Source organism: Panthera tigris, chromosome A1, assembly GCF_018350195.1.
Source record: "Panthera tigris isolate Pti1 chromosome A1, P.tigris_Pti1_mat1.1, whole genome shotgun sequence".
NCBI classification, from domain to species: domain Eukaryota; kingdom Metazoa; phylum Chordata; class Mammalia; order Carnivora; family Felidae; genus Panthera; species Panthera tigris.
In genome coordinates, this window is record NC_056660.1 from 195,515,247 (window position 1) to 195,540,895 (window position 25,649).

Below are 25,649 nucleotides of genomic sequence, written 5' to 3' on the forward strand. Positions count from 1 at the left end.
CTCGGCCGTCAGCCGGAGAGCCCTGGGCTGCCCAACTCATGGTTCTCAGCGGTAAGGAGAAGGGGTGAGAAGGATGAGCTTGTTGGTGTTTATTGACAACAAACGGACGGAACATGGATGGGCTGGGGAGACAGCAGGAGAAAGGGCACAGAGGCCAGCCCCCTGCACGAGGGTGCTCCGCCCCGCTGGGGAGCACTGTGTGGGCAGAAGCTCTACTCAGGCATTCGCACACCCCACCCTCATCTCTTGGGGGCGAGTGGGGGCCCCAGGACAGCCCCTCCTGTGCCAGGGACTGAAGATGCCAAGGCCTCTGGCCACGGGGCTGAGGAGTCGGCTGCCCTGGGCTCGCTGGCTCCACCCCCCATGCCTGGGCCCGGGGACCCGCGTCCCGGAGCAGGGGTGGGCAGCATCAGGACCAGACAGCCACATGTGCGGACCATCTCCGAGCCTCTTAGTTGCCTTGGTCGTCCACAGCCAAGGCCAACTTCCCAAGCAGTGCCCGGAGCTGGAGGAGACAGTGAGGGCCGCCAGGGCAGGGAGAAGGGAATGCAGGGGCTTTGGGTCCTGACTAGGACCCCTCACTCCCACCTGTCCACTCGTGTCCTCTGTCCTAATCATGCCCAGGGCTCCCTACACCGGAGGGCGGGGTCCAGTGTGGGAGGCTGCCGGCCTTTTTCTGGGGGGGAGGGAGTGTGGGGTCCTCCTCCTTTCCCCACCCCACCCCCTCACTCAGGCCACCGCCCCTCTTGCCTGCCCTCCACAGGCCTGCTTCCTCCCCCCTGTCCCCTCGAAGCCACCCTGCACGCTGACCCTGAAAGATATTCTATCGAAAGCACACCCAGATCATGCAAAACCCTGCCCACCCCACGTCCCTCCTCCCCCTCCCCCTCATTCGTCATTCCCACCTGGACCCTGCTGTAACCTGGGAACACTTTGGTTTCTGCCCGGGGCTCCAGAGGAGGCACAGGGGTTACAGGGGGGCCTCCACACCCTGCCCTCCTCTTCCTCTCTCTCTCCCAACTTGCCCCATCCTCCAGGGCCTTCAGGCCCCACCTCCTTCAGGAAACCTGGTGGGCACATGAGTCCACAGGGGTCCTTCTCCCACCTGACTTGCTAACCCTTGATGCCTGGGGCCTCGTGGGCCTTGCCATGCCCTGGGCGTCCCTGCCCAGCTTGGATTCTGGCTGTTCGAAGTGTATGGGGAGCCTCCCCTAGAAAAGAGAGGAGTCTGGGCCCTGAACGGAGATGAGAAGATGCTCCCACCTGCCACGTGAGAAAGGGAGCTGGTTGGCCAGCAGGCCTGGCATCCAGTCCCCTCCGCCATGTGACCTTGGGCAAGTCCCTCCTCCCTGGCCTCAGTTCATCCATCTGCAAAATGAGGGCTGAGCTCTGAGTGGGTTTGTGTGCACGCGTGGAGAAGGTAGACGGAGGAGAGGCAGAGGCCACAAGAAAGGACTTGCACGGGGGACTGGCATCACCCGGGGCAACCTCCCACGGCCTCGGGGCCTCTCAGAGCCCCAGAGGGCACAGCTACCCTTTGCGGCCAGGCAGGCTGCCCGCCTGCCTTCTGTCTCACATCATAGACTCCTCCTCCTCAGCGATCTCGCGGTCCACCTCGATGGCAGTGTTCTCGAAGCTGGTGATGCCCCCGTACTTGCGCATGTGCACCATCAGTGGCTTGGGTGACTGGCTCCCTGCTAGCGTGGCCACGTACATGCCAGTCCGGTTCTCCTCCAGCGACGGGCCCCAGTCCATGGTCGGTCGGCTGGCCTGCTGGAGCCGCTGCAGCAGAGCAAGGAGAGCGGTGAAAACGGCCGGCGCTCGTGGTGGAGTGCTTCCTGGGGCCGGGCACCGGACAGAGACGTCACCACGGCACCTGGATCAGTCCGCGCAAGAATCGCAGGGGGCCCGGGCGGTAGCACCTTCCCCAGGGGAGTGAGCCACACGCCTGGATGAGAGTCCTGCTCTGCTGTCACGAACTGGGTGGCCTTTGGGCATGGAATTTAAGCTTTCCATGCTCTGTTTCCTCCTCTGTAACTTGGGGATCATGATATGCCCTCACGGGCAGGCCCTGAGATGCAGCACTTAGCAGGGTGCCGGGAACAGGGCAAGGCCCAGTAAATGGTGTCTGCTGTGACTGCAATCCAGGAGCCCACTCTGGGTGCCTTCCCCTAAATGCTGAGTCCTAAGGAGCTGGGAGGTTTGGGAAAGAGCCAGGAACCAGGAGAACTGAGACAGGACTGTCGCTGACCTTCCAAGTGTCTAACATTTGGCCTCGCTCTGACTCTGATGTGTGACCTTTCCCTCTCAAGCCCCAGTTTCCATGGGAGGAGGGAGGTGACTAAGACAATGACTAAGTCTGGACGTTCTAGGGTTCCTCCCTTTTCCAACTACATTCCCAAAAGCCTTCTGCCTGAGCTGCAGGGAGAAGAGCCCCAGACCCTTGAAGGCAGACGGACAACCAACATCAAGTGGAGCCTTGCTGGGTGCAGATTCAAGGAGGATAACGTGTGCGGTGCCCTTAGCCCGAGGCCTAGCATGGCTCCATACTCAAAGCATGGTGACACTTAACTGTTGTAGAGCACGTCACCCCACTGCTCAGAAACTTGCCAGTGGCTTATCATCTCACTTAGAATGGAACCCAAAGTGCTCACCACGGCCTCCACGTCCTGGCCCCTGTCTGCCTCCCTGACCTCAGCTCCGACCACTCTCCTTCTGCCCTCACCTGCTCTGATCCAGTCTCGCCGACCCCTTTGCTGCCCTCAAACATGCCAGCCCCTCCTGCCTCAGGGCCTTTGCACCGACTGTCCTTCTGCCTGGAATGCTCTCCCCTTCCAAAGCTAGATAGATCACCTTGTCTATTTGGTCAGGTGTCTGTCCCCACACACACCCCCACCCCTCCGGGAGGTCTTCCCAGACACCCTGGCCAAAATACCACCTTCCATCATTCTCTATTCCTAAACTTAGGTTTGTTTTTTGTTTTTGTTTCTGTGTTGTTTTGTTTTTTTTTTAAGTATAGTACTTACCACTATCTTTATGTATTTGTTTGTTTATTGTCTGTCTCCCACATTAAAATACAAGCCCCTTGAGAGCAAGGACTTAGGTCTGTTCCCAGCTGCACACTAGTGCCTAGATCAAGACTTCCTGACCTGAGAACTGTGGACGTCTCGGCCTGGAGAATCCCTGTGTAAGGGCTGTTCTGCACACTGAGGATGGTTAGCAGATCCCTGCCCTCTCCCCACTGGATCCCGGGAGCATCCCCTGTGCACACTGTACTCTTACGACAATCAAAGTGCCTCCAGACATTAGCAAATGGCTTCTGAGGGCAAAATCGCCCCCGTGAGAATCCCTGGTGGGGAACAAAACATTCACCATGTTCCAGCCTTATGCTAAATGTGGGCTTCTTCAATCCTTACAGAGTCCCTGGGAAAGGGGCATTAAGACTTTCATCGTCTACTCTCACAGATACTATCTGGAGGTAAAGTTCAGCAAGGTCGGTCACCTTGGCCAAGCTCACACAGTGGTCATCCTGGGGTTTGAACCCAGGCAGTCTGATTCCATCCTAAACTTTTAGAATACTCTGCTTTTCTGCCCCTCACAGTTCTGAAGATGCTGACGAGCCTCTTTTCTTCTCATAGCAACCCTTATGGGTAGGTGTCACTGTCCTCACTTTAAGGAGAGAGAAAGCAAGGTTCAGAGAGGTGTGTTAACTTGCTTAGGGTCATGCAGCTGGCAAAAGGCAGCCCTAGGATTCCTCCTAGTGTGTCAGTGCTAGAAACCCTGGTTTCTGAAGGTGGCACTCCGTACCTGGGCAAGTCCTCTGCAGTGCTGACCCCATAACAACATGGCCCCGCCACCTGGCTGTCTCCTCCTTTCCTTTGCAGACACCCTGGCTCTCACGCAAGGAGACAGGTTTCCTTTAGAGGTACAGGTGGGGCTCCCGAGGTTCAGAGAAGGCAAGGCGTTTGCTCCTAGTCACACAGCAATTGGAGACAGAGCGGTGGCTGGACTCCAGGACTAGCCTGTGGTCTGGGTGGTGCAGTCATTTCTGCAGGGGGAGGGCTCTGAGCCTCTCTCCAGGTGGAGATATGAAGGTGGGGTGGGGGGCAGCTGAGGTGCAGTGGAGCTCTATGGGAGGTGGGAGAAGCTGACAAGCAGGCTGGGGGTGGTGTATGGAGGGGCACAGGAGGCTCGATTTGTAACCAGTTCCGGTGGTGTAAATATTCCCACCAAGGTCAGTTTCAAGTTATCGATGGTTTAACAACTGGCTCACAATATCCCTGAGTATTTAACAATTAGCTCTTATGAACCAGCACAAGCTGGCTCTGTTTGGGGGTCCGTAGGCTCTTCCCAGGCCCTAGTAGCCTCCCTCAGCTCTGCTCACTATGACAGCCTCTTGCCCCCAGAGGACTCCACACCCATGGCGTCAGAAGTCCCGAGAGTGTGATGAGGCTCAGAGAGGGGCAGAACATTGCAGTGGTCACACAGCATCACAGCACACCCACTGGCCCACTCCCCTCTTCTGAGGCCTGCAGATCCCTGTGCCCAGACAGCTTGCATTCTCTGTGCTTTCTAGATCTCTTCACAAAGCCTGGCGTGGGCAGGGCTCCCACCATCAGCCCGTTCTCAGGCCACCCGTGGGCTGCAGCAGGGAGAAGAGTGAGAGTCCACCCTCTGGGGTCCCTCAGTGTTGCCTTCTGACCTTGAGTTTCATAGGGAAGCTTTGGGCTGGTGACCGGAGTCTGGGTCCTGACCTCTGCCCGACTCACAGTGGGACCCTGGGCCATTCCCTTGTCCTCTCCCCAACACACGTGGACACTGGCCCACATCGGTGGTCTCTGGAGTGTGCTCCCCCTCAGAGGCCTCGCGTGGCCCCGGGGGCCACAGGGCAGGACCCGAAGCCCCTTGAGACTGCCTTACCCCAAGCAGGATTCATAGCTCAGGCTACTGGCTGGAAAAGCCTGCAAGGCCCTGGATAAGGTGCTGGTGCAGATGTGTTCTGTTCCAGCAGGTGGGCCCAGGGCCGGGCCACGGGTCGGGAAGACCAAGGGCAGACTTACCTCCCAGAGCGAGCCCTCCTCCCGGAGCACGGCCACCAGCATGCCAGCTGGGATCATGAGGCAGGACAGCAGGCCCATCAGGATGCCCAGCAGCTCCGCCCAGGCTGGGAATCTGTAGCTGCCGTACTCTGAGGGCTGGTACTTGACGATGCTGTATACCAGCAGGGCCTGCAGGCGGGGGCCCCAGCGTCACAGTGGGCTTTGCACAGGCCCCAGGGCTTGGGGTAGCCCAGGTCTGAGCTACCCGAAGGCCTGAGGGAGCCCAGCTCAGAGCCACCCAGTGTCGGAGATAACCTTAGCTGTGCAGAACCTAAGATGGTCCATCCTCGGAGCCTTTGCGAGGCCTGAGACAGCCCAGCTCTGAAGCACCCAATTCCTGAGACAGCCTGTGCCTGAACTTCTTCAATTCCAAGGCCAAGAAAGCACAGACACAAGCAAACACACGAGCCTCAAAGCCCCCGCCCTAAGGGCCCGAGGCCTGAGAATGCCCCACTCATTTTGCCAACCAAATGCAGGGCTAGGGTCAGCCCGGCTACAACAGCTGGGGACATCAAGGGGACGGGAGTAGACCAAGATCCTGGTGCCCACCCACCCCTCAGCCCTGACAGAGGCCCACTCCAGGCCAGGGCAGCCCTACCAGCCTGAGTGCCCAGGGCGGGGCCCTACTCTCAGCCCCGGGGCCCCAGCCAGCAGCCTTCTTTCCCACCCATTACCAGAAGCGTGGCCGGGGACAGGAACAGCCAGCAGGCCCTGAAGTACAGGCCCGGCTTGAAGCCCAGCATCATGTGGATGTCCCGGCAGAACCTCTGGATGCCTGCACGGGGGAGGGGAGGAGAATGGCCCCACCAGCAGCCCCTCCTCCACCCCAACTGCCCCGACTGGAGACCCTGGCCCTTGGGACCGGGGACCCAGTGCAGGCGGGCTCCAGAGTAGACTCCCACCCTCCCACGGTGGGGAGCCTCAACGCCGCCTCCCGTGGCCCCTCTCACCATACACCCGGGTGACGGCGAGGCACGTGGTGATCACCACCACCATTAGCCCGAAGCTGGCGCTGTAGTCGTCCAGAAGCACCAGCCAGTACATGCCCCCCTGGAACACAAGTCACAGCTCTGGGGTTCCCTCACCCCGGTCTTGCTCCCTGCTGCGACCCCTTCTCCAGGCAGGAGGTGGGCAGGAAGCAGCCAGGCCAGCGGTGACAGCAAGACGGTAACAGTGGGACTGCTGTCTACCTGCCAAGCCCTTTACACACACCATCTTATCTGAGTCTCACAACAATCCTAGACGTAGACCCCCATTTTATTGGTGGGAAAACAGGCTCCGGGAGGGGAAGCCACTTGTCTTGGGGTCATTCAGCCAGAGCAGGAACCAGGCTGGAGGCCAGGTCTTTTATACTTCCAAGCCAGGACTCTGGGTCCTAGACCGAGCTGCCCTCGGGGAGAGCGCCTGGGGTGGGCCAGCTTCCTCCCGAACAGGAACAAGCCGGTAGCCCAGGGAACGATCACTGACATTGCTGTGGGCGCCTGCCCCTGCCTCACCCACCAGCTGCCCACCCACCCCGAAGCACCACTCACGTCGGTGGTGAGGACCAGCCCCATCAGGTACATGGCCACGCAGATGAGCCCCGAGAACACAGCCTTCTTGGGCCGCAGGTAATACGGGAACTCGTCTGTCACAGCTGTCACAATGGTCTCCAGGAAGGCAAACTGAGGGGAGGGGGGAGGAGGGTCAGAATTCTGCCCCCCTCACAGCACACGTGCACAGACACCCCCAGAGGTACACACAGACACATCACACGGATACATCATGCATAGACACAGCACACAGAGACGCACACACACAGTTGCACATCTCACACAAAGACACACATCACACATGGACACACACAGACGCACCCACCTCACAGACACAAACACACACCACAGGGGCCCGCTGGCACACACGAGGCTCACCTGGCTATCCAAGCCAAGAGTCAGGAGCATGAAGAAGAAAAGGAAGGACCAGAAGGGCGACAGAGGCAGCATGGTCATGGCCTGTGGGTAGACGACAAAGGCCAGGCCGGGGCCTGGGCCAAGGGCACAAAGAGTCAGCAGCCTGGGGCACGGGGCAGGCCCCCCACATGCACACTCAAACACACGCGGTCGCTTACATCCACCGGGGCACACTAGTTCAGCCAAGCCCAGAGACACACGCTATCTGCACACCTCTAACACTTAACTCCTAGGACGTGGGCCGGTGCATTGTTGGTGCTCAAGAAACATAGATTGATAAAATAAATGGATTAACAATGAGTGTGTGAGAGGTGCCTCGATGGCTCAGTCGGTTGGTCATCCAACTCTTGATTTTGGCTCAGGTCAGGATCCCAGGGTCGTGGGATCGAGTCCCACATCGAGCTCCATGCTGACGATGGAGCCTGCTTAAGATTCTCTTCTCTCTCTCTCTCTCTCCCTCTCTCCCTCTCCCCCGCTCTCTCTCTAAAATAAAAAAAAAAAATGAGTACATGAATAAACCCAAGACCCAACGTAAAACCTCACTTGCATACACTTATGTATACCATCACTGACACAAACAATTCCACTAACACACACACTTAGACACGTCCACTGGCACAAGACACTGATTCACATCCTCATTTGAACCCTCAGTTCACGTGCACATGTCCTCTTGACATAGGAAATGACTCACTTGGACAAACAAGGCAAGTTACTAAGACGTGATCAAACATAAGACACTCTCACACAGAAATCCATTTATCTCCGGACTCAGGTTGACGCACACCCCCTCTGCACTCGGACACCCAGAGACCGGCAAAGACACACGCGTTCGTGTGTGCGCAAACCCACACACGCACTGGACAAACCCATCCGCGACCTTGCCGGTCCACACTGTGCTCCCTGGCCCAGCCCCAGCGGTGCCCCGCCCCCCCGCCCCCCCGCCCCCCCCCCCCAACCACCAGGGCTGGCCGGCCTGCCCACCTGCTTTGGCCACTTGGTCCACAGGCACACCCAGCTCCTGAGACATGTAGCCCAGCACAGAGAAGATGGCGAAGCCAGCCAGGATGCTGGTGATGGCGTTGCCCAGAGTGACGATGAAGGTGTCTCTGCCGGGAGAGGTCCGGGCACAGAAGTCCAGGCCAGAGTGAGCGGGCCCCGCCCTCACCCCAGGAGGCCCGCCCTGGCCAGCCACTCTCCTCCCTGCTCTGGCCTCGAGGGCTCTGAGGCTGCACTGACCTATAGATGTTCTGGTGAAACGTGTTGTAGGAGGCAAAAGTGAGGAGACCCCCGAAGCCCACACCCAGGGAGTAGAAGATCTGAAGAGCAGCTTCGATCCACACCTGTGGCAGGAAAGGGTGCAGATGGAGAGCAAAGAGAAGGGGCTGCACACCGTGGCGTCCAGAGGGCCAAGGAAAGAGGAGGAAGGAGGTGGAGTGAGAGCGAGTCGGCAGGTCCAGGGATGGTGCGGTAAGGAGCCCGGCTCACAAGTGACACGGGCTGGGAGCAAACCCTGTTCCAGCACTTACACTGCAGGACTGGGGAAAGTCCCTTTCCGGGCCTCAGTTTCCCCATCCAGGATCTAGATGATCGCTAAGCTTGGTCCAGTTCTGAAGGAAGTGGCGTCTCACGTAAATTTTCAGTAGATTCATATTGACAATAAGCCCATTGGAACCCCTTTCCCTCCTCCCTGGAGTTGGAGGGATCCGGATTTGATTCTAGCTCCCCACTTTCTAGCTGTGTGGCTTAGGCATGCCACGGCTTCTCCCTGAGCCTCGGGCCCCTCCTCTGAAATGAGGGTGGTGGTGAGGACTAATGACCACGTATGTGCAAAGTGCTAAGGCGTGGTCAGGCGGGCATCTGTTAACAAATGAGAAATGTTAAAGCCGTTGGTACCATTGTTTCCATAATTACAAATGCCCTCCTTGGGGTGTGGAGTCAGATCTGGGTTGGAATTCCGGCTCTGCCACTCCCTAGCCCCGTGACCTTAAGCTTATCACTCTTTTGGGTCTCAGTTTCTTCATCTGTAAAATGGATGAATAATGTCTTCCCTTTTTTTACATTTCTTTTTTAAGTTTTATTTATTTTGAGAGAGAGAGAGCACACATGTGCTCACACGGGTTGGTGGGGGGGCAGACAGAGATAATCGCAAGGAGGCCCCACACTGTCAGCGGGCACCATGAGTGCAGAGCCCAACACGGGGCTTGAACTCAGGAACCAGATCATGACCTGAGCCAAAATCAAGAGTCAGACGCTTAACCGACTAAGCCACCCAGGTGCCCCTTAAGGTTTATATATTTTTTTAGGACTCTACATCAAATGTGGGGCTCAAACTCATGACCTCAAGATCAAAAGTCGTACGCTCCTCTGACTGAGCCACCCACGTGCCCCAGAATAATGTCTACTTCACAGGATGGTGAAGAATAATAAGTGAAAAAGACACACAGTGTTGAGCACAGAGCCGAGCCCAGGGTCTGGTAGCAGGGGCCCATCACATGGAGGATTCCTACCCCCTTCTTTTTTTTTTTTTTTAACGTTTTATTTATTATTGAGAGACAGAGAGAGATGGAGCATGAGCATGAGCATGGGAGGGGCAGAGAGAGGGGGAGACACAGAATCCGAAGCAGGCTCCAGGCTCCGAGGTGTCAGCACAGAGCCCAACGCGGGGCTCGAACTCGCAAACCGCGAGGTCGTGACCTGAGCCCAAGTCAGATGCTTAACCGACTGAGCCACCCAGGTGCCCCCCCCCACCTTCTTTTCCCCAGGGGCGCCCTCTTTCTATTCCCTGGCTCAGGCCTGACCCCTCCCTCTATGCCCCAGCCCCGAGGGCCTCACCTTGGAAGACAACAGATGGTGGAACTGAGGGGTGAGATAGAACTGGATGCCCTTCCAGGCCCCTGGGAGGGTGACTCCTCGGACCAGCAGCATGAGCAGGATGAGGTAGGGGAACGTGGCCGTGAAATATACCACCTGAGGCACGATAAGTGGGGAGGGAAGGCAGGGGTGACCTTCCTTCCACCCTGCTCCTTTTCCAGAAGTCCCCATTTTACCCAACTCGCCTCCCCAACCTTTGGGTAGGCCAAGATGAGAAGAGCCATCATCCATGATGCTTTTCTTTCGTTCCCTGCGCCCCTCCCTCCACACATGGATCCCTCAGCAAAGTCCTGTCGCTGCTTCCCAAGGAGTCCCTGACCCACCCACTCTCTCCAGCTCTGCAGTGCCCTGGTCCAGGCTGCTTTCACCCCTTGCCCGGAAGCCTTGCCTTGCAGGGGTTATGAGAGTTTCCCCTCCGATGCGTCCACCCCTGGTGCCCCTAGTCCAGGAAAGCCCACCTTGCGTGGTCAGCAGCCACTGCACATTCCCAAACTCCCCTCCATCCTGTCTCCACCTGTTCCCAAACCTCCAGCCACTTTCTCAGCAAATGCCACCAGGTCTCAGGCTCGTCACTGTCCCGACTTGCACCATGATTGTTTCTCCCCTCTTTCTCATTGGTTTCTACCCTACCTTTCTAGTCTTTCTTTTGGTTCTGTTCCTCGTGGGCGACACTTCCTAGCACTTTGCACAGGGACAAGTTCTAATTTATAAATGAGTGAATAAACCACTCAGAAGGTTTCCAAGTCTTTCTAAAACAGCTTCATGGTCCTTCCCACCCTTCATAACCTCAAGTGGGCATCCGTGGCTTTGTCTGCCTCGCATCCATCTGGCCTCCTTCAGACACCAGTCACCTGACTTTCCCTAGCTGGGACTGACCCCATTCCCAGCTCCAGAGGTGGGCACCTGACCAGACCCAGCCAAGCAGAGCACCCCACCCTCCTGGCCACAGTGATCGGTTCAGGGATGGGAACATGACCCAGCCTACACAGTGAGACCCAGTTCTAGGGTTTTTGAGAACTGGAGCAAGGGAGAACCTTTCACCAAGCAGGTAAGATACAAAGCACTCCTGAGAGACCAAGAGAACCACATTCCTGATAACATCCTTTGAACCCCTAGACCCAGCTGTACCTGAAGCACACCCTCTGGACTTTCCAATCGAGTGTGACAACTGGGTTCTGGTCAGTTACCTCTGACTCATACACCCACCTTCCAAGCATTCAACAAACACATGAGGACGGAGCCTCTTCAAAGTGCCAAGCACTGGGTCAGGATGCAAACTTGAGTAACAGATCAGTCCTGTCCCTGGCAAGTTTCTAGCCACTGCCCACCCTTACCGCCACATCTTTCTTCCTCCCCCTTCCCAATCCCTAGCCGCTCACCCTCCCCACACCCCCCCCCCACCCCCCGCCCCTGCCCCTGAACTTTTTCCCAGTAGGAAGTCTATTCATCCTCTCAGGCTCAGTCCATGCCCTGCCTCCTCCGGGAAGTCATCACGCCTCCCAGCCCCTCAGGCCTCTAGGGCCTCCCAGAAGGCCCTACCTTGCCCGAAGACTTCACGCCCTTGAGGATACAGAGGAACACGATGACCCAGGCAAGGAGCAGGCAGAGGCAGAGGTTCCAGCGGATCTCCCCAGGACTGCCAATGCCCCGGCTGCCTTGGATGTGGAGAACGTAGCGGCTGTGGGGGATGGAGATTTGAGAGTCCTCTGGTCACCCTGCCACACGCCACACACGCGGGGCAAAGCCGCGGCCAGCAAGGTTCCTATCACTGTTGTCACCAGCATCACGACTGTCCGCCAGCATTTACTCAGCATGATTATCCAACAGGCTGGATGGCACAATCGTACCTTCTTTCCCTTAATCCTCACAGTGACCCTCAGAAATATATGACCAGACCCACGTCAAAGGCAGAGCATCAGAAGCCAAATATATTGGGTAAGGTCGCACAGCTGGTCACTGAAGAGCTGGGATTAGAACCGGGGTCCACCTAACACCAGCACCGGCACTCGGCCTTCCAGGTGCACGCCGAGCCCCTGGGGGACGCCAGCCCATCCTCGCCCCCTCCCTGCTGCCGGCGGCTAGGGGCCCGCGGCGGCCTGACCTCCAGTACTCCTCGCTGGGGCTGACGGTGCTGGTGAGGTTGAGGGGCAGGGCTCCATTGCCATCCTTGGAGCCTCTGTGCTCATGGCAGAGGTCTGTGTTCCACCAGTTGCCACAGTGTTCCCAGGGCAGGTTGCTGGTGAGGGAGGCGAAGAGGTAGAAGAGGACGTAGGCAATGATCATGTTGTAGTAGATGGCCACCAGGCCTACGATGAGCAGCATGGCCGCGCCGGCACCTGGGGGTGGGGGAGTGGGGGCTGTCCTCAGGTCGAGGCCTCCTGCAGGCCAGGCTGTGTGGCCTCCGGAAGCCATCCCCTCTCTGAGCTTCATCCCCCCGTCTGCCTAGAGGTTGGGGGAAGGGGGGCAGCCTCCCTGCCTCCCCCAGGCCCGGACCCCTCCCGGGACGATGAGGCCTCACCTTTGAAGAGGGGGCTGATTTTCCAGACGGCCAGGGGTCCCAGGCTGGAGAACTGGCCCAGAGAGAGCTCGAGGAAGAAGAGGGGGATGCCACAGATGGCCAGCATGAGGAAGTAGGGCACGAGGAAGGCACCTGCGAGGAGGAAGGAGGTTGGGGAAGGTCTCGGGTGGGTCAGCTCCCCTAAAGCCCAGCTCCGGCCCCGCCCCTGCCCTGATGGCAGACACCTGCGACCCCATGGAGCACTTCTCGTGCGGACTGGGACTGTCCTTTTATACCAGCTCACTGAGAGCCAAAGGGGCTGGTGGGGATCTCCCCACCTCTGCAGCCCCAGGGCCCAGAGGAGGGCTGGGCCTCGAGCAAACACTGAGTGAGTGAATGAATAAAGGAGTGAATTCCCTGCCAGAGAAAAGTGCAAACGCCTCAGTATGGAAATGAATGAACACCCTGCAGAATCTGGCCCCGATCTACCTTCCTGCATCCTCTCTGCCACGCCCCCTTAGATGCTTGTGGCTGCCACAGGCCATCCTGTGTGCCCAGTATCCCTCCCCATTTGCTTCTCATACCGGTAGCCGTCTCCTTTAGAGAACTGCCCACCACTATAGGGCTCTGGGAGGGCTGTCACTCACAACAGCCACCCCACCCCACCCCCTCAGATGTATTTATCCCAAGCCAAGCCAGTTCAAGACCTTCCCTGCGGTCCTATATGGATTCACTCAGAGAGAACAGCTCTGAGGATAAAGTCATTCCAGAGTTGTCTGTGGCCCCCCCCCCCGCCAGCCCAACCTCAAGGAGGGAGACTGTCCCAGCAGAAAATGAGGTGAGCACCCAGAAAGAAACAGAATCGGGAACCAGGGAAAGGGAGAGCCAGCAGAACTGGGGCCATTATCGAGTTCCTAGAGCATCAGAGGCCAGCTACAGTCCCACACTTCCTGGTCACAGCAATTCATCTTTTCCTTGCCTCATCTACTCCTATTTGGATTTCTGTCGCTCTGCCAATAGGTGTTTCTTCAATGAGTTTGGCAGAAATGGGAAGGAGGCTTCGAGGGCGGGTGGGAGCACACTGGCTCTCAAGAAGGCAGAATGGAAGGTGGAATGTTGGGTCGGCCACCAGATGACCTTGGACAAGGAACCTGGCCTCTCCAAGCCTTGGCCGTCAGATCAGGACAATGGTGCCGCCCAGGAGGGTTGTCATCAGGGTTAAGTGAGAACACCAAGCCCGGGGCCTGGCAGATGGTGAGTGTTCAACCCCAGCTACTGTTAATGAGACATCGAACAGTCACTTGATGGCGAAGCAGGGACGGCGGAAGATTTGTTGAAGATGGGGGAGACTTCACGTATGCAGTCTGAATGAAAGGAACCAGGACAGGAGGGCGGATCGAAGATTTGAGAGTGAGAACTGACTGATGGAGTGAGGTCCTGGCGGGGGTGGGGGAGAAGGGGGGGATGGGAGAACTTTGAAAGCACAGTGATTGCTGAGAGGCAGATAGAGGCTGCTCTCAAGAAGTGGAGGAAGCCTCTCTGCCCATCTCTTGGGGTCCGGGAAGGGCCAAGGCCTTGGGGGAGAGCCGAGTAGGTATCCGCACTGGGCATCAGGGAGACAGAGGAGGGGATGAGTGATGAAAAAAGACAAGGCAGAGGGAGCTCGCTTCTCCCAGCCCCTTGTCACTGCTTTCAATTCTGCTCAAGGTCACAGGGGAGATGGTGGCCAAGGCCACTTAAAACCTCACTCCACCCCCAGCCGTGGCCTACTAGCCTAGACGCCCCTCTAGCAGGCCCTCGGGCCCCTACCTCCTCCGTTGGTGTAGGCTCGGTAGGGGAAGCGCCAGACATTCCCCAGGCCCACGCAGTAGCCGATGCAGGACAGCAGGAAGTCCAGTTTGCCTGTCCAGTTCCCCCGGTCCGCGGCAAAGTCCACATCCAGGTCCACGTCCCCCTGGTCACTGGGGGTCATCAGTAGGTCTGGGGTAATGGGCTGCCAGTAGGAGAGACCAAAGGGGTGAGGGAGAAAGGTGAGGCCAGGGTAGCACTGTGATGCCTCCGCTCCCCTAAACAAAAATAAGAATATAAAATCAAACAGGGCTAAATGCAAAGATACTCTCCTGCTTGGGAAAATCAACCGCTCTTGCCTGGGCTCACGTGGTCCTTCGCAGGAGCGTCTCTGGGTTGCAGGGAACTACAAACGTATGAGGCCAGCAGGATGGCTCAAGCCCTAAGAGAGCTACCTGGGTCTCAGTTTGGTTAGCACAGAGGTCACATCAAGGGACGGTCCTATGTCGATGACGATGCGACGATGATCTTAATGACAGCTACTGTGGACTGAGCTCTTACTACGCGCTCCGCGCACTCAACGTTTCACCTGATTTCATTCTCAAAATAACGCTACGAGCTAAGTAAGTACTGGTCTAAGCGCTGCTTCACTCATGAGGAACATCGAGGCTCACGGAGGTGTCAAGATTTTATGCGGCTGGCTGGTGGAGAGCTGGGTCTCAGGCCCAGAGCTTCCTGACACTGGAGCCCGTGTCTTCAACTGCTGGTGCTGGCCTTTTTAAAAAAATTGTTTTAAAAATGTTTACTTATTTTTGAGAGAGAATTAAATTTCTTTAAAAAATGTTTATTTATTTTTGAGAGAGAAAGAGAGTCAGAGTGCAAGCAGGAGAGGCAGACACAGAATCCAAAGCAGGCTCCAGGCTCCGAGCTGTCAGCCCAGAGCCCCATGCGGAGCTCAAACCCACAAATGGTGAGATCATGACCTGAGCTGAAGTCGGACGCTTAATCGGCAGAGCCACCCAGGCGCCCGTGGTGCTGGCCTTTTGTTACTCTATTCTGGGCACCGTATTTTAAGAAAGACATAGGTTGGAGCATGTCCACTGGGCAGGTGGCCAGACAGGACGGTGTTCAGGAGAAGTAGTCACAGGAGGACAGGGGAGAAGTAGGGGCCCTTAGCATAGAAAGAAGAGGCCTTGGAGGGAACACGGGTTCCCCTGAGGGAGGAATTGAATTCATTCTCTAGTGGCTCAGGGAGGCCTATGGAGTGCTGTGAATCTTAGTTCACGAGCAGAAAGAGGCTACTGAGTTCTGGTCTATCTCAGAAAGTCACAATCTTCCTGTCATTACAGGAGAGATACATGCACAGAGGGGAACGGAAACCAGCGGTCCCTAAGATCCCTTCCTGCAATTTAAGGAGGGTGGGGAAGTGCACTGGGCATTCTCCCTTCAGACTGGGGCTGGGAAATGGAGGTCCTCCTCCAGCCGCTTAGAATGCTGGCTCTGGGGGTGAGTTAGCCTGTAGGGGAGCCCAAAGATATCAGGATAACTATCTACAATTCAGAGAGCAGTCCCCAAAGGGTCTCCTGAAATGGGTCAGAAGAAAGGGACAGCCACACCCTTCCTGCTTGCCTCTGAAATTCAGACCCTTGGCAGAGAAGAATGGAGCTGCAAAGAAGGCCGATTATCAAATCTCATGGTTTTGAGAGAGGAGAAAGGACGCCCTGTTTCCTGCTCAGCAGTGGTTATAGGAAAACAGTCATATCTCTGGACTGGGAGTCAGGAGACTACAATTCTAGTCCCAGGTCGGTGGCACTTCACAGTGTGACTTTAGGAAAGAGTTTTCTGAGCCTTGTTTCCCCATTTAGACACAGAAGGCATTGAATAAATCAGTGTTTCCAAAAACACATCCCTTTGGATGTTCACAGGTGCTCAGCGGCAAAAAGGATTCTTGAGGCAAAGGAGTTTCAGGAGGGATCGCCTGGGTGGCTCAGTTGCTTAAGCATCGGACCCTTGATTTCAGGTCAGGTCATGATCTCATGGTTTGTGAGTTTGAGCCCCGAGTTGGGCTCTACGCTGACATGGCTGACAACGTAGAGCCTGCTTCGGATTCTCTCTCTGCCCTCCCCCCCCTGCTCTCCCCACTCCCCAGGCCTGTGTGCACACTCTCTCTCTCAAAATAAATAAGTAAACTTAAAAAAAGAAAAAGAAGAAGTTTGGGAAACACTGGGTTAACACAAAGCAAAAGTTTTCTTTACTGCAGGACTTGTCAGATCCTTTAATGGACCAATACCCACTGCAATTCTCCAAATAGGGACTAGAACAGACAGTATTCTGCAATTCTATTTAAGAAAAGGGTTTTAAGAAGCTAGCATGCTGAGCTTTATTCAGAGAAGTGTAGGTCTATCTATTAGTCTTCTGGTTCTAATGGTCTGTGAGGGAAGCTTCACCAGAGGCACTTACAGTGGTTGAAGACCAGATCAGATCCTAGCACAGGGACTCAGTAATCAGTTATTGATGAGATACTTTTCCCCCCCTCAAATTCCCCTTCCCGGCACCACCCAAGTAGGTGTCTACACACAAACTGGGTGGTGACAGAGGAGGCTTTGCAGGGATAAAGATGGGGAAGGGAGAGTGCAGGTGTCACAGGACTGGAGGTGTCTGGCTGGCTGCGGTGACAGGGTCGGGGCAATGGGTTCAGGGGGCAGAATGGGGGTAACAGTACTGAGGTGACTCTCAGTGACAGTGGCGACCATAGTAATGATCCTGCCTGAGGCTGGCTGTTGGCCAGAGGGCCAGTGGTAGCAAGGACAGCCTGGAATAATTATGGGTGATGGTGATAATGAGGAAGAGCGTGAAAAAGCCCTTTCCAGTAATTGGGCTTGCGGTGATCTCAGACATGCTGGGCTGAGGGTAGCAGTGGCTCCCAGACTGATCTGAAACTCACCCCTGCCCTCTGATGCCCCTTTCCACAAGGTCCCTCCCCAGCTGGGTGGGTACTGGCTCTCCGGAATCACTCCCTGCCAGGCGAGCTCCAGGAGGTATGGAGGAGCAGCTAGTTAACATCGGCCCCTGAAATGGGGCAGTGTGACAGGCCAGTCACCCTGTGACCACCCCCCAACCCTGTTCAGGCCAGCTGGCAGGAGGGCCCAGTAATGAGGCTCCTCTGATCTCTCCTGAGAAGCTGCTGCCCTTTCTCTGCTCACAGAGCAGTCCCGGCTCTCTGTTTCCATGGTGACAAGAGTTCCAAGAGCAGGATGCTGCCAGCTCTTCTGTCCCCCACCTCCTCCGATCAGAGGGAAGCCTGCTCCTGCTCCAGGGACAGGGGATTGGGTCCTCCAAAGATGAGCCAATCTCAAGACCACCTGGGGCCCCCAACCCCACCATGGATGAATCCCAGGAGGCTGGCACAAAGAGGACGGGACTGGCTGGGAGACAAGTGACCAAATCAATGGGGCAGGGTTGGAAGCTTAATGAGTCGCTTCACACTTCCGCCTGTGTGTGAAGCTCCCACCCCCGGTCCCCCCCACCCCCCCCCCGCCCCGCCGCCTATCCGGAGTCACGCAGAAACAGAATCGTGGGTTTGCCAGACCTGCACCCCCTCTTTTAAGAACCAACAGATGTAGGTCACTAGCAGCAGCAGGGGCCGGAAGAGGTTAGCCTGCCCCAAGCCAAGGCTCTCACACCTTCTTCAGGATGCAAGAGACAATAGAAATGTGGAGTCCAACTTCATCATTGTGCAGATGAAGACACTGAGTTTCAGGGAGGGAAACAGACGAGCCCAAGGTCAAACAGCAAGTTAAGGGCAGACTAAGACCTGAACCCACACTCCCTGACTTTCAGCCCAGTGCTCGTCTCTGAACATCGCTGTTCCTTTGCTGATACCTGGCATTCCTCACTCCCTGCCCCATTCACCTTGAGACCCAAGGAGGGGACACAGAGGCCAGGCGGCCCCACCCCTGCCCTGTTGGTCCTAGGCTACTGAGCCCATCTTTAGGAAAGCAGCTAGCTGCATTTCCCACGTCTGTTTTTGCCTTGTCTATAAAGTGGGGCTAGAGAGACTTAGCCCCCAGAATTTTGGAGGATTACGTGAGATAAGCCTTTACAGACTATGGCTATTTACATACTGTGTGGTCTGGTGGCAGTGGAGAGGGGAGGAAAGGAAAGGAGAGAGAGTAGGAGAATGGAAAAGAACGGACAGCAGGGCCCAAGAAGACCCAAGACACACACCGATGGCCCCAGATGCAGGGGCAGAGAGCGTGAATCGGTGGGGGGGGGGGGGGGGGACAATAACACCAGCCCCTGTGAGTTCTCTCTCATATCTACACCTACCGGCCCTGTGGGGTCACCACATCCCCCACCCCCCACCCCCCACTCTTAAGCCCAAAGCGAGAAAACTTGACCCCACACAGGCTCCTCGGGCCGGGAGGTCTGACCCCACAGGAGGAGGTGGGAAGGGGCTGAGGTCCCGGCCCAGGGCTCCAAGAACACAGATTTGCCCACCTCTCTCATGCCAGCCTCCGCCCCACCCCCGTATCCCTTGGGTCTCCCATTTCCTCCCTCCCTGCCTTCGCCTCCTGCCAGCCCTGCAGTGGGGCAGCCTGGGGTCTTAGCAGGGAAGCTAAAGCCGGTGGGGAGGAAGCAGGTGGTGGGTCCCCGCAGGGCAAAAGCGCGGGCAGGAAAGATAGCGTCTCCCTGCTGGCTCTCCGCCGCTGCTTCAGTGTACAGCGCACCCGATGAGGACCAGGGCGGCTCCCCGCCCCCCACCCCTGTAATTAGTCCAGCTCAAGGCTGGCCCTCGGCTATTCTTACATCCCCAACCCCAATCAGCCCCCGGAGGAAACAGGAGGGGGGCTGGGGAAGGGCGGGCGCCTGGCCCCAGCCGCCCTACCCCACGCCTCCTGGGGTTTCAGACACCTGTTCGAAGGACCCGGCCCAACGAACCTCGGTCCCCTCACACACATCCCGACCCCCAGATGGGGAAGGCCGTGTTGCCAACTCTCCTCCCAACCGCATCCCCCCCCACCCCCCTGCCCCAGCAGACCGTGACCCCGCCCCTCCTTGCCATCTAGCTCAGCCCCGACTCCCCCAGAACCTCGCAATGGTCCAGGCGCCCTCCCCGACCCTCCCGGGGCCTGGACGGGGGGCGGGCCTCTCTCTGCACTCCGCCTTCAGGTGTGCCCCCGCCCCCGTGTGCGCCCCCTCGTCCTCGTGCCCTACCTTGCGATGGTGAGCTCCCTGGAGCTTCTTCATCTTGGAGGGCGGGTTACCGGGGCTTCCGGGCTTGCCTTCCCCTGAGAGCAGAGAGCGAGCGAGGGAGCCAGAGATCGCGCAGCCGGCCGGCCGCCGCGACTTTGCCCCGGCGGCTCCCGCGCACCGGCTGGGGGGGGCGCGGGCTCGGGCGCAGGCGCTGCCGTCTGTCGGCTGCGGGCGTGGGGCGTGGGGCGTGGGGCGTGGGGCGCGCGCGCCGGGCGCCACGAACGCCCTGCCTCTCCCTGCGCAGCGCCCCGGGCTGGGGAGGGGAGCACGGCTGCGCCCGCGTAGCCACCCAGACAGACGGCTGACGGACGGACAGCCGGGGGATGCGCGCGCCCCCGCACGCAGAGCTGCGGATTGGAGGGGCCCGAGCGCGGGAGGAGGGGGGTCCGAGACGGAAACCCTCGGAGGTCCGGAGGCCTCGGGCCGCCGTCTCCTGCGTGACCTTGGGCAGGTAACCTGCCCTCTCTGGGCCTTCCTTTCCCCAGCTGGGCAGTGAGTGGCAGGCCACGTGCACGGACACTAACAGCCGGGCTCTAGGTTCCAGCGATCCAGGCAGCGCCTCCTCTTTGCTGTGTGACCTTGCCCACATTCCTTAAGCGTGCTGTGCTGCCTCTTCATCTGGAGAATGGGGTTAAGAATCTGCCCTCCCTTACAATGATGCGAGGAACCCAGGGAGACTGTGCATAGAAAGCAGGTAGCACCGGGCCTGGCACATAGCAGGGGCTCAACTGACGTTTATCGACTGACTAGAGGTTGCCCGCTTCTGCCAAGAAAAGGACACAGCAGCCATTAATCAGATAGTTTTCAGTCACCCACGGTATTTATTGTGCCAGAGCCTGGGCTAGGTCCTATTGTCTCAACACAGGGACCTGGAGAGACAGATGGTGCTATCCCTATTTTACAGATGAAGAAACTGAAGCAGAGAGGTTGAGTCAAGGTCACAGAGCTAGTGAGTGACCCCAGTGACGGAGTCAGGCCTCATGGACCTTCTGGGCTGGTGGAGGTCTTGAACATGTCTCCTTTCCCTGGGAGAGGTTTGGGAAGAAGAGACAGGGCAAGGGTCGCCGTGTTGTTGTCATGGCTTGTGACTTAGATCGTGAGCACCTGGGTTTCTCCCACCAGCAGTATGACCTCAGGACTGTTAGGATTTCACACCTCTAAGATGAGCCATCAGCCACCCCGTACCCGACTGACCTCTCGGAGCAGCGTGAGGGTCTGTGTGAGCCTGTGACTAGGATAGGAAATTATTAGCTAGAGCATTCATGTTCTTTCATCTATGGGCCTGAACTGGTATAAGCTAGTGGACCCAGCATATGCATTGCAAATCATGCCCCTTTCACTCAAAGGTGTCCCAGTTCAGACACTAAATCATAGGGTTGCCCTACCATCAGCCAACATGGGGAGGATAAGGGTCTGCTGCCTCTCATACCCGCGGAGTCTGGAAGGGGCAAGAAGGGTTTACACTGAAGTGTGCTTCGGGAAAGAGGCTGGCGGGTTCTGGGCACACCTGCTCACCCAGAGGCCCCTTTCTTTAAGTCCGGCCTCAAGGGCAGGCCAGGGGCTCTCCAGATACAGGAGGAAGGAGCCCTTTGGGCCTGAATGTGAAGGGAAGGAACATTTATTGAACCCTACTGTGTTCGTTTGATGAAGGCTTATATCTAATATCTAATTTGTAATTCTTTCCAACAGCTTGGGAAGACAGGTTTGTGCGTCCCCATTTTGCACCTGAGGAACCTGCCTCAGAGTGCAGTGAAGTCATATACCCAAGGCCACACAGAGCACTGAACCTCTGGGCTTTGGAGAGAAGCCAAGAGGGCAAAAGCCAGCAGCTCCTGAATCCAGGAAGGCCCAGGTGGAACCCACCCACCGCCCCCCCCCCAGGGACTATCACCTCTTCTCTTATAGGACAGGCTCCAGCTTTGCTGAACAACCCCCTCCCATTGGTACGTGGGTTTCATCAGATCCTACGGAAGGTCCAGAGAACCACAGGAAGAGGGAATAGAGGGGAGGCATTGGCTCAAGAGCCCTGGAAGACTGGCTTCTTTATGGCCCCCTCCCAGTAGCACCTGGTCCCCCCAGTCCTGGGGGGAGCCAGCCTTGGGGTAGTGGGAGGGAACAGGACTGGATCTTTAGCCTTCCACAAGCAAACACATTATGGGGTGAACACTGCACATCAGAGGCAGTCATTGAGGCTGTGAGTACAAATGGATCCAGGCTCCCACTTTTCAGATGGGGACACCGAGGCCCAGAAAAGGCAGGACTTGCATAATCGCTGTGTGAAGTAGAGGCAGGGTTAGTCCTGGCATCTAGGAGTCTGAGCCCACTCAGGCTCTGCCCTCCAGATCACAGCTTTCTGCCATCCCCTGCCCTATCACCACAGCCCTTGTTGAAAAAGTCTGGTCTTCATCAAACAAACAAAATCCCAACATCTTCTAGAAGATATTGTCCACATAAGTCAGTCTGCCCACTGAACCCTCAGTCACCCTCAGAACACCAAGCGTGTTTGACGTCCCCTGCAGCCGCTGTCCCCTCTCCCCTCTCCCAGAGGAAGTTTGGTTACTACTTGGCAGAAAGACAGCATTTAGGAATCCCAACCAGTAAATAATTTGTCTCTCTTTCCCTCTTCCCGCCCCTCTCTCTCTCCCTCTCTCTCTCTCATTTCTCCTGGTCTCACATCAAACCAGAAGTCTAATGGAGATGTGTGCTGATTTAAGGAAAGTCTTAGATGAAAATGTACTTCCTTTTATTATATACGGAGATATTTTTAAATGCATATAAATAAACATTTTTAATTTGCTGAAACGTTCAGACTGTATCACTGTAGAGCATGTGTTTTGTTACACCAGCGAGTGGCGACTAAAAAATGAGGAATCAGGCTGCTGGTCCATCTGGTATGATTCAGAGAAAGTGGCTCTGGTGCGGCCGTGCTGGGACAGGATTGCCCTCCAAAGCCGCCCTCTCCTAGGCCTGCTGTGCTCCCAGGTTCTGCATCCCATTGGCGGGGCACCTCATCCACCAGGAGCCAGGCTGGTTTCCTCAGACAGATCCCCATCACAATCCGTTACACGTGCGTGTGCACACACATACCCTGGGGGGCGGCAGACCCTTTCTATTCCTAGAGCTGGGCTGAGTCCTCCCCTAGAGTGGAGCTGTGGCCCTCTCTGCTCTGCCCACACTGATCTCTTGGCAGTCGAGACAGACTGAGGTTCTCAGCAGGGCATTAGGGGTCTGCAGATGAAATTGCATGCAAAACATAGTGCTGATGGGCATGCTTCTGATTTGCTGCAGGCCATGACCAGGCCATGGGCCTTTGAGGGCCAGGCCAAGCCATATCTGATGTTTGTCTGGAGCCCCAGTCTCCAGCCACCGGCGCCTGCCCCCCAGGGGGAACGGGGACATAAAATTGCTATATACAGAACAGAAGTAACAGCAGCTCCTCACGAGAGGAAAGCTAGAATACCTCTTAGCACTGGGCTGGCTTCTGGGTCCCACAGGACAGGAAGGGTCCCTTTCTTGAGCCACAACACCCCAGGCTCTGGGGGGACCCTCTGAGTGATAGGGAACTCATTGTCTCACAAGGCAGCCCATGACACTGCTTGAAAGTCACTTTAGATAAAGTTTTCCTCTTTTCTGGAGGTTGACAGGTGATCAACCTCACTTGTGGGCCCAACCTAGCCCCCTGACCTTCCACGTGGGCTTCACCTGCCGCTCACCCAGCCTGCCAGGCCCGGCCACTGCCCTCCAGCCAGACAGAGGTTTTCCTGTGGCTGGGGACAGGCTTGCCCTGCCTCACATCTTCCACACCACCATCTGTCCTCAGCCTTGGGGTGGTGGGGACATTAGGCGGGCCCGCCAGCATCTCACATTAGGACACAACAGCCCTGTAAGCAGGTGGCTAAAAGACAGCACCTACCCTGTGCTAAATTCTGGACAGGTCAAAGTGTTTCATTTCCATTGACAAACGAGGAGGCTGAGGCTCAGAGAAGCTAAGTAAGTTGTCTGAAGTCTCAGAGCTTGGAGGTAGTCAAGCCGGAGGCCAGGCCATGTGACAAAACGTGCCATGAACACCGAGTTACAGCTGAAGCATGGCCCTCCAGCCCACAGCATGCCCACACTCCAGAGTGTGTGGTGCTCCCTGGGGTGCTAGCAGGGGCTGGTAGGGGGCTCCCGGGTAGCAAAGCATGGAGAATGCTGGATTAAAGAAAAGTCAAGGGGTTTCTTTGCTGCTGGACATATCAGAGCCTTTGATGTGTTTACGTGCCACTCTCACCCCCAGAAGGGTTGAGTCTGCGGGACTTGCCAAACTTATTTGACCTGAGCCACTTCTTAAATGAGGCCCAGAGAGGAGATGCAGTTACCCCAGGGTCACACAGCAAATATTTGTGAAGGTCAGAATCCGCGCGCTGCCAACCGCACCTTCCACCAACCTTCCTCCTCTGCTCTTGGAAGCAGAGTCCTTTCCCTGGTACCGCCTTGTTCCCAGGCCTTAGATGCCCACCATCTTCGGGGAAGCTGTGCTGTCTCCCAGGCCACCAGCAGGAGGAGGGGGAAGTGCCTGCTGCTCCCAGGGGCTTGTGTGGGGACTGGATCCACCTTGTGCATTGCTGTCACGTGCCCCAGGAGCAAAGGGCAGGCAGGCAGGCTGCACACACTTTTTATGGCTGGGCCACATCCCAGAACGGTAAACAGGGGCAGGCAGCTGGCACCAGAGGCTTCTCAGGAGCGAAAGCCCCAGACTTCTGCCCGCCCCTGGAAGGGAGTTGAGGACAGTAGCTTGTCTCAGGAGTTTAAAAAAAATTATATTTTAAGTTCACATTGTCAGTACTCTTTTTTATGAGTATGTTGGTCTTTTTTTGGTCTGACAGCACCTACTAGACCTTTAGGCCTCAATCCAAACATCACCTCCTCCAGGAAGCCTCCTAGACCTTCTGCTATAAGCTGGGAGCCCACTCTGGGCTCCCCGGATGCTCTGTTCCTTTGATGCCCAGGGCATAGCTCCGACTGGGAACTTTTGTGGGCCAAGGAACTTTTGTGGGCTCAGCCAGGCCTGGCACACGGGGGTTCCCAATGAGTATCATCTGTTGAAAGAAAAATGTGAGCTGAAAGTACTTGAGTAATAAAAAAAAACAAAACTGATATATTGGGTCTGATGATTCTGCTTATAAAATGCACTTAAAATTTTACATAGTCTCATGGACTTACTCTAACAATGTCCTCTTTTGATCTTTCAAACACATTTTAAAGGTGACCTTGTTACAGGCCTACAGAGACTGGAGGGGACCGCGCAATTGTTAGGGAAGGGTGAGGACGGTTTATGCTTCTTCAGCATCTTCCTTTAATGCTGTGTACAATGATTTTTATACTTCTTTTTAAAGAGAAAAAAAATTTATTCTTGAAGCTGCATCCAAGAGATTCCACTCTATGTACAACGCTTGCCCAGCTGTGAGCGCCGCTTGGTCCAGAGGAAGTCCCCCGGGGACTCCCTGGGGCCTGGGCCCTAAGGGACAGCCTAGTGGGCTGATAGAAACTAGGCAGGTGGACGCTGCCCCTCTGGCCCCCCCTGGCTCCCCCCCATCTGGAGGCCCCACTGAGAATGCTCGCGGGGGGATATGGCTCTGCGGTCCAGAGGGGTCGGTCATCAGAGCCTCTTGCTCTGGTTCTGTCTTGTGGGCTTTGCGCTTTGCATCCAGCCTGGACGGGGGTCAGGGCAATTTGCGGTGGGGGGCAACCGGAGGGGAGGCTGCAGGAAGAGGCAGGTGTGAGCTGACCGCATCCCTCCCCCTCGGTTCCGGGCTGCAAGCTTTCCATCTTCTCTCAGCTCTGCCCCCTTTCTCCAGAGTCAGTGCACTCCCTCCAGGGGCCTCCCACCCTTGAACCTATGGAAGGGGAGGTGGGACCTAGGGACTTATGGCCCCTCACCTAGCCCTCTGGGGATTGAGACCTCCTACCCTGGGTTCTTTTACCCCCCTGAGGCCTAGAACACAGGAGCTGGAAAGGTCCTTCTCCCACAGGCTCACTGCACAGATGGGCCAAGGGGATGCAAGGGCTGGGTGGGCAACTTGTCCAAGGTTACCTAGAAGGTCAGTGGCAGGGCTGGGACTCAGACCGAGCCTCCTAGGCCTTAACGGGAGCCACATGCCCAGCGTCGGAGTCCCCAGGCCCCCAGCCCGCGGGGTGGGGGCAGGG

The 25,649-nt window shown here is 56.8% G+C and overlaps 1 protein-coding gene across 1 annotated transcript; it reads right to left on the reverse strand.

Moving 5' to 3' along the window:
* Window positions 1–900: 900 nt before the first annotated feature.
* On the reverse strand, window positions 901–19,520 carry SLC6A7 (solute carrier family 6 member 7). Its single transcript, XM_042960128.1, has 14 exons — window positions 19,425–19,520; window positions 14,229–14,412; window positions 12,441–12,572; window positions 12,024–12,258; window positions 11,462–11,600; window positions 9,884–10,018; window positions 8,288–8,391; window positions 8,033–8,157; window positions 7,010–7,122; window positions 6,632–6,763; window positions 6,050–6,149; window positions 5,774–5,874; window positions 5,061–5,228; window positions 901–1,782 (listed from the first exon to the last, which is right to left on the reverse strand). Exons 1-14 carry the CDS (start codon window positions 19,455–19,457, stop codon window positions 1,573–1,575), a joined length of 1,911 nt encoding a protein of 636 aa, XP_042816062.1. The 5' UTR covers window positions 19,458–19,520; the 3' UTR covers window positions 901–1,572.
* Window positions 19,521–25,649: the final 6,129 nt, after the last annotated feature.

Coding starts and splice junctions, on each gene's coding strand:
- SLC6A7 (XM_042960128.1), bottom strand. CDS start 19,457: ATGAAGAAGCTCCAGGGAGCTCACCATCGCAAG. Junction 7,123..8,032: donor GGACCAAGTGGCCAAAGCAG/GTGGGCAGGCCG, acceptor CCCTTGGCCCAG/GCCCCGGCCTGGCCTTTGTC. Junction 1,783..5,060: donor AGGAGGGCTCGCTCTGGGAG/GTAAGTCTGCCC, acceptor GCTCTGCTGCAG/CGGCTCCAGCAGGCCAGCCG.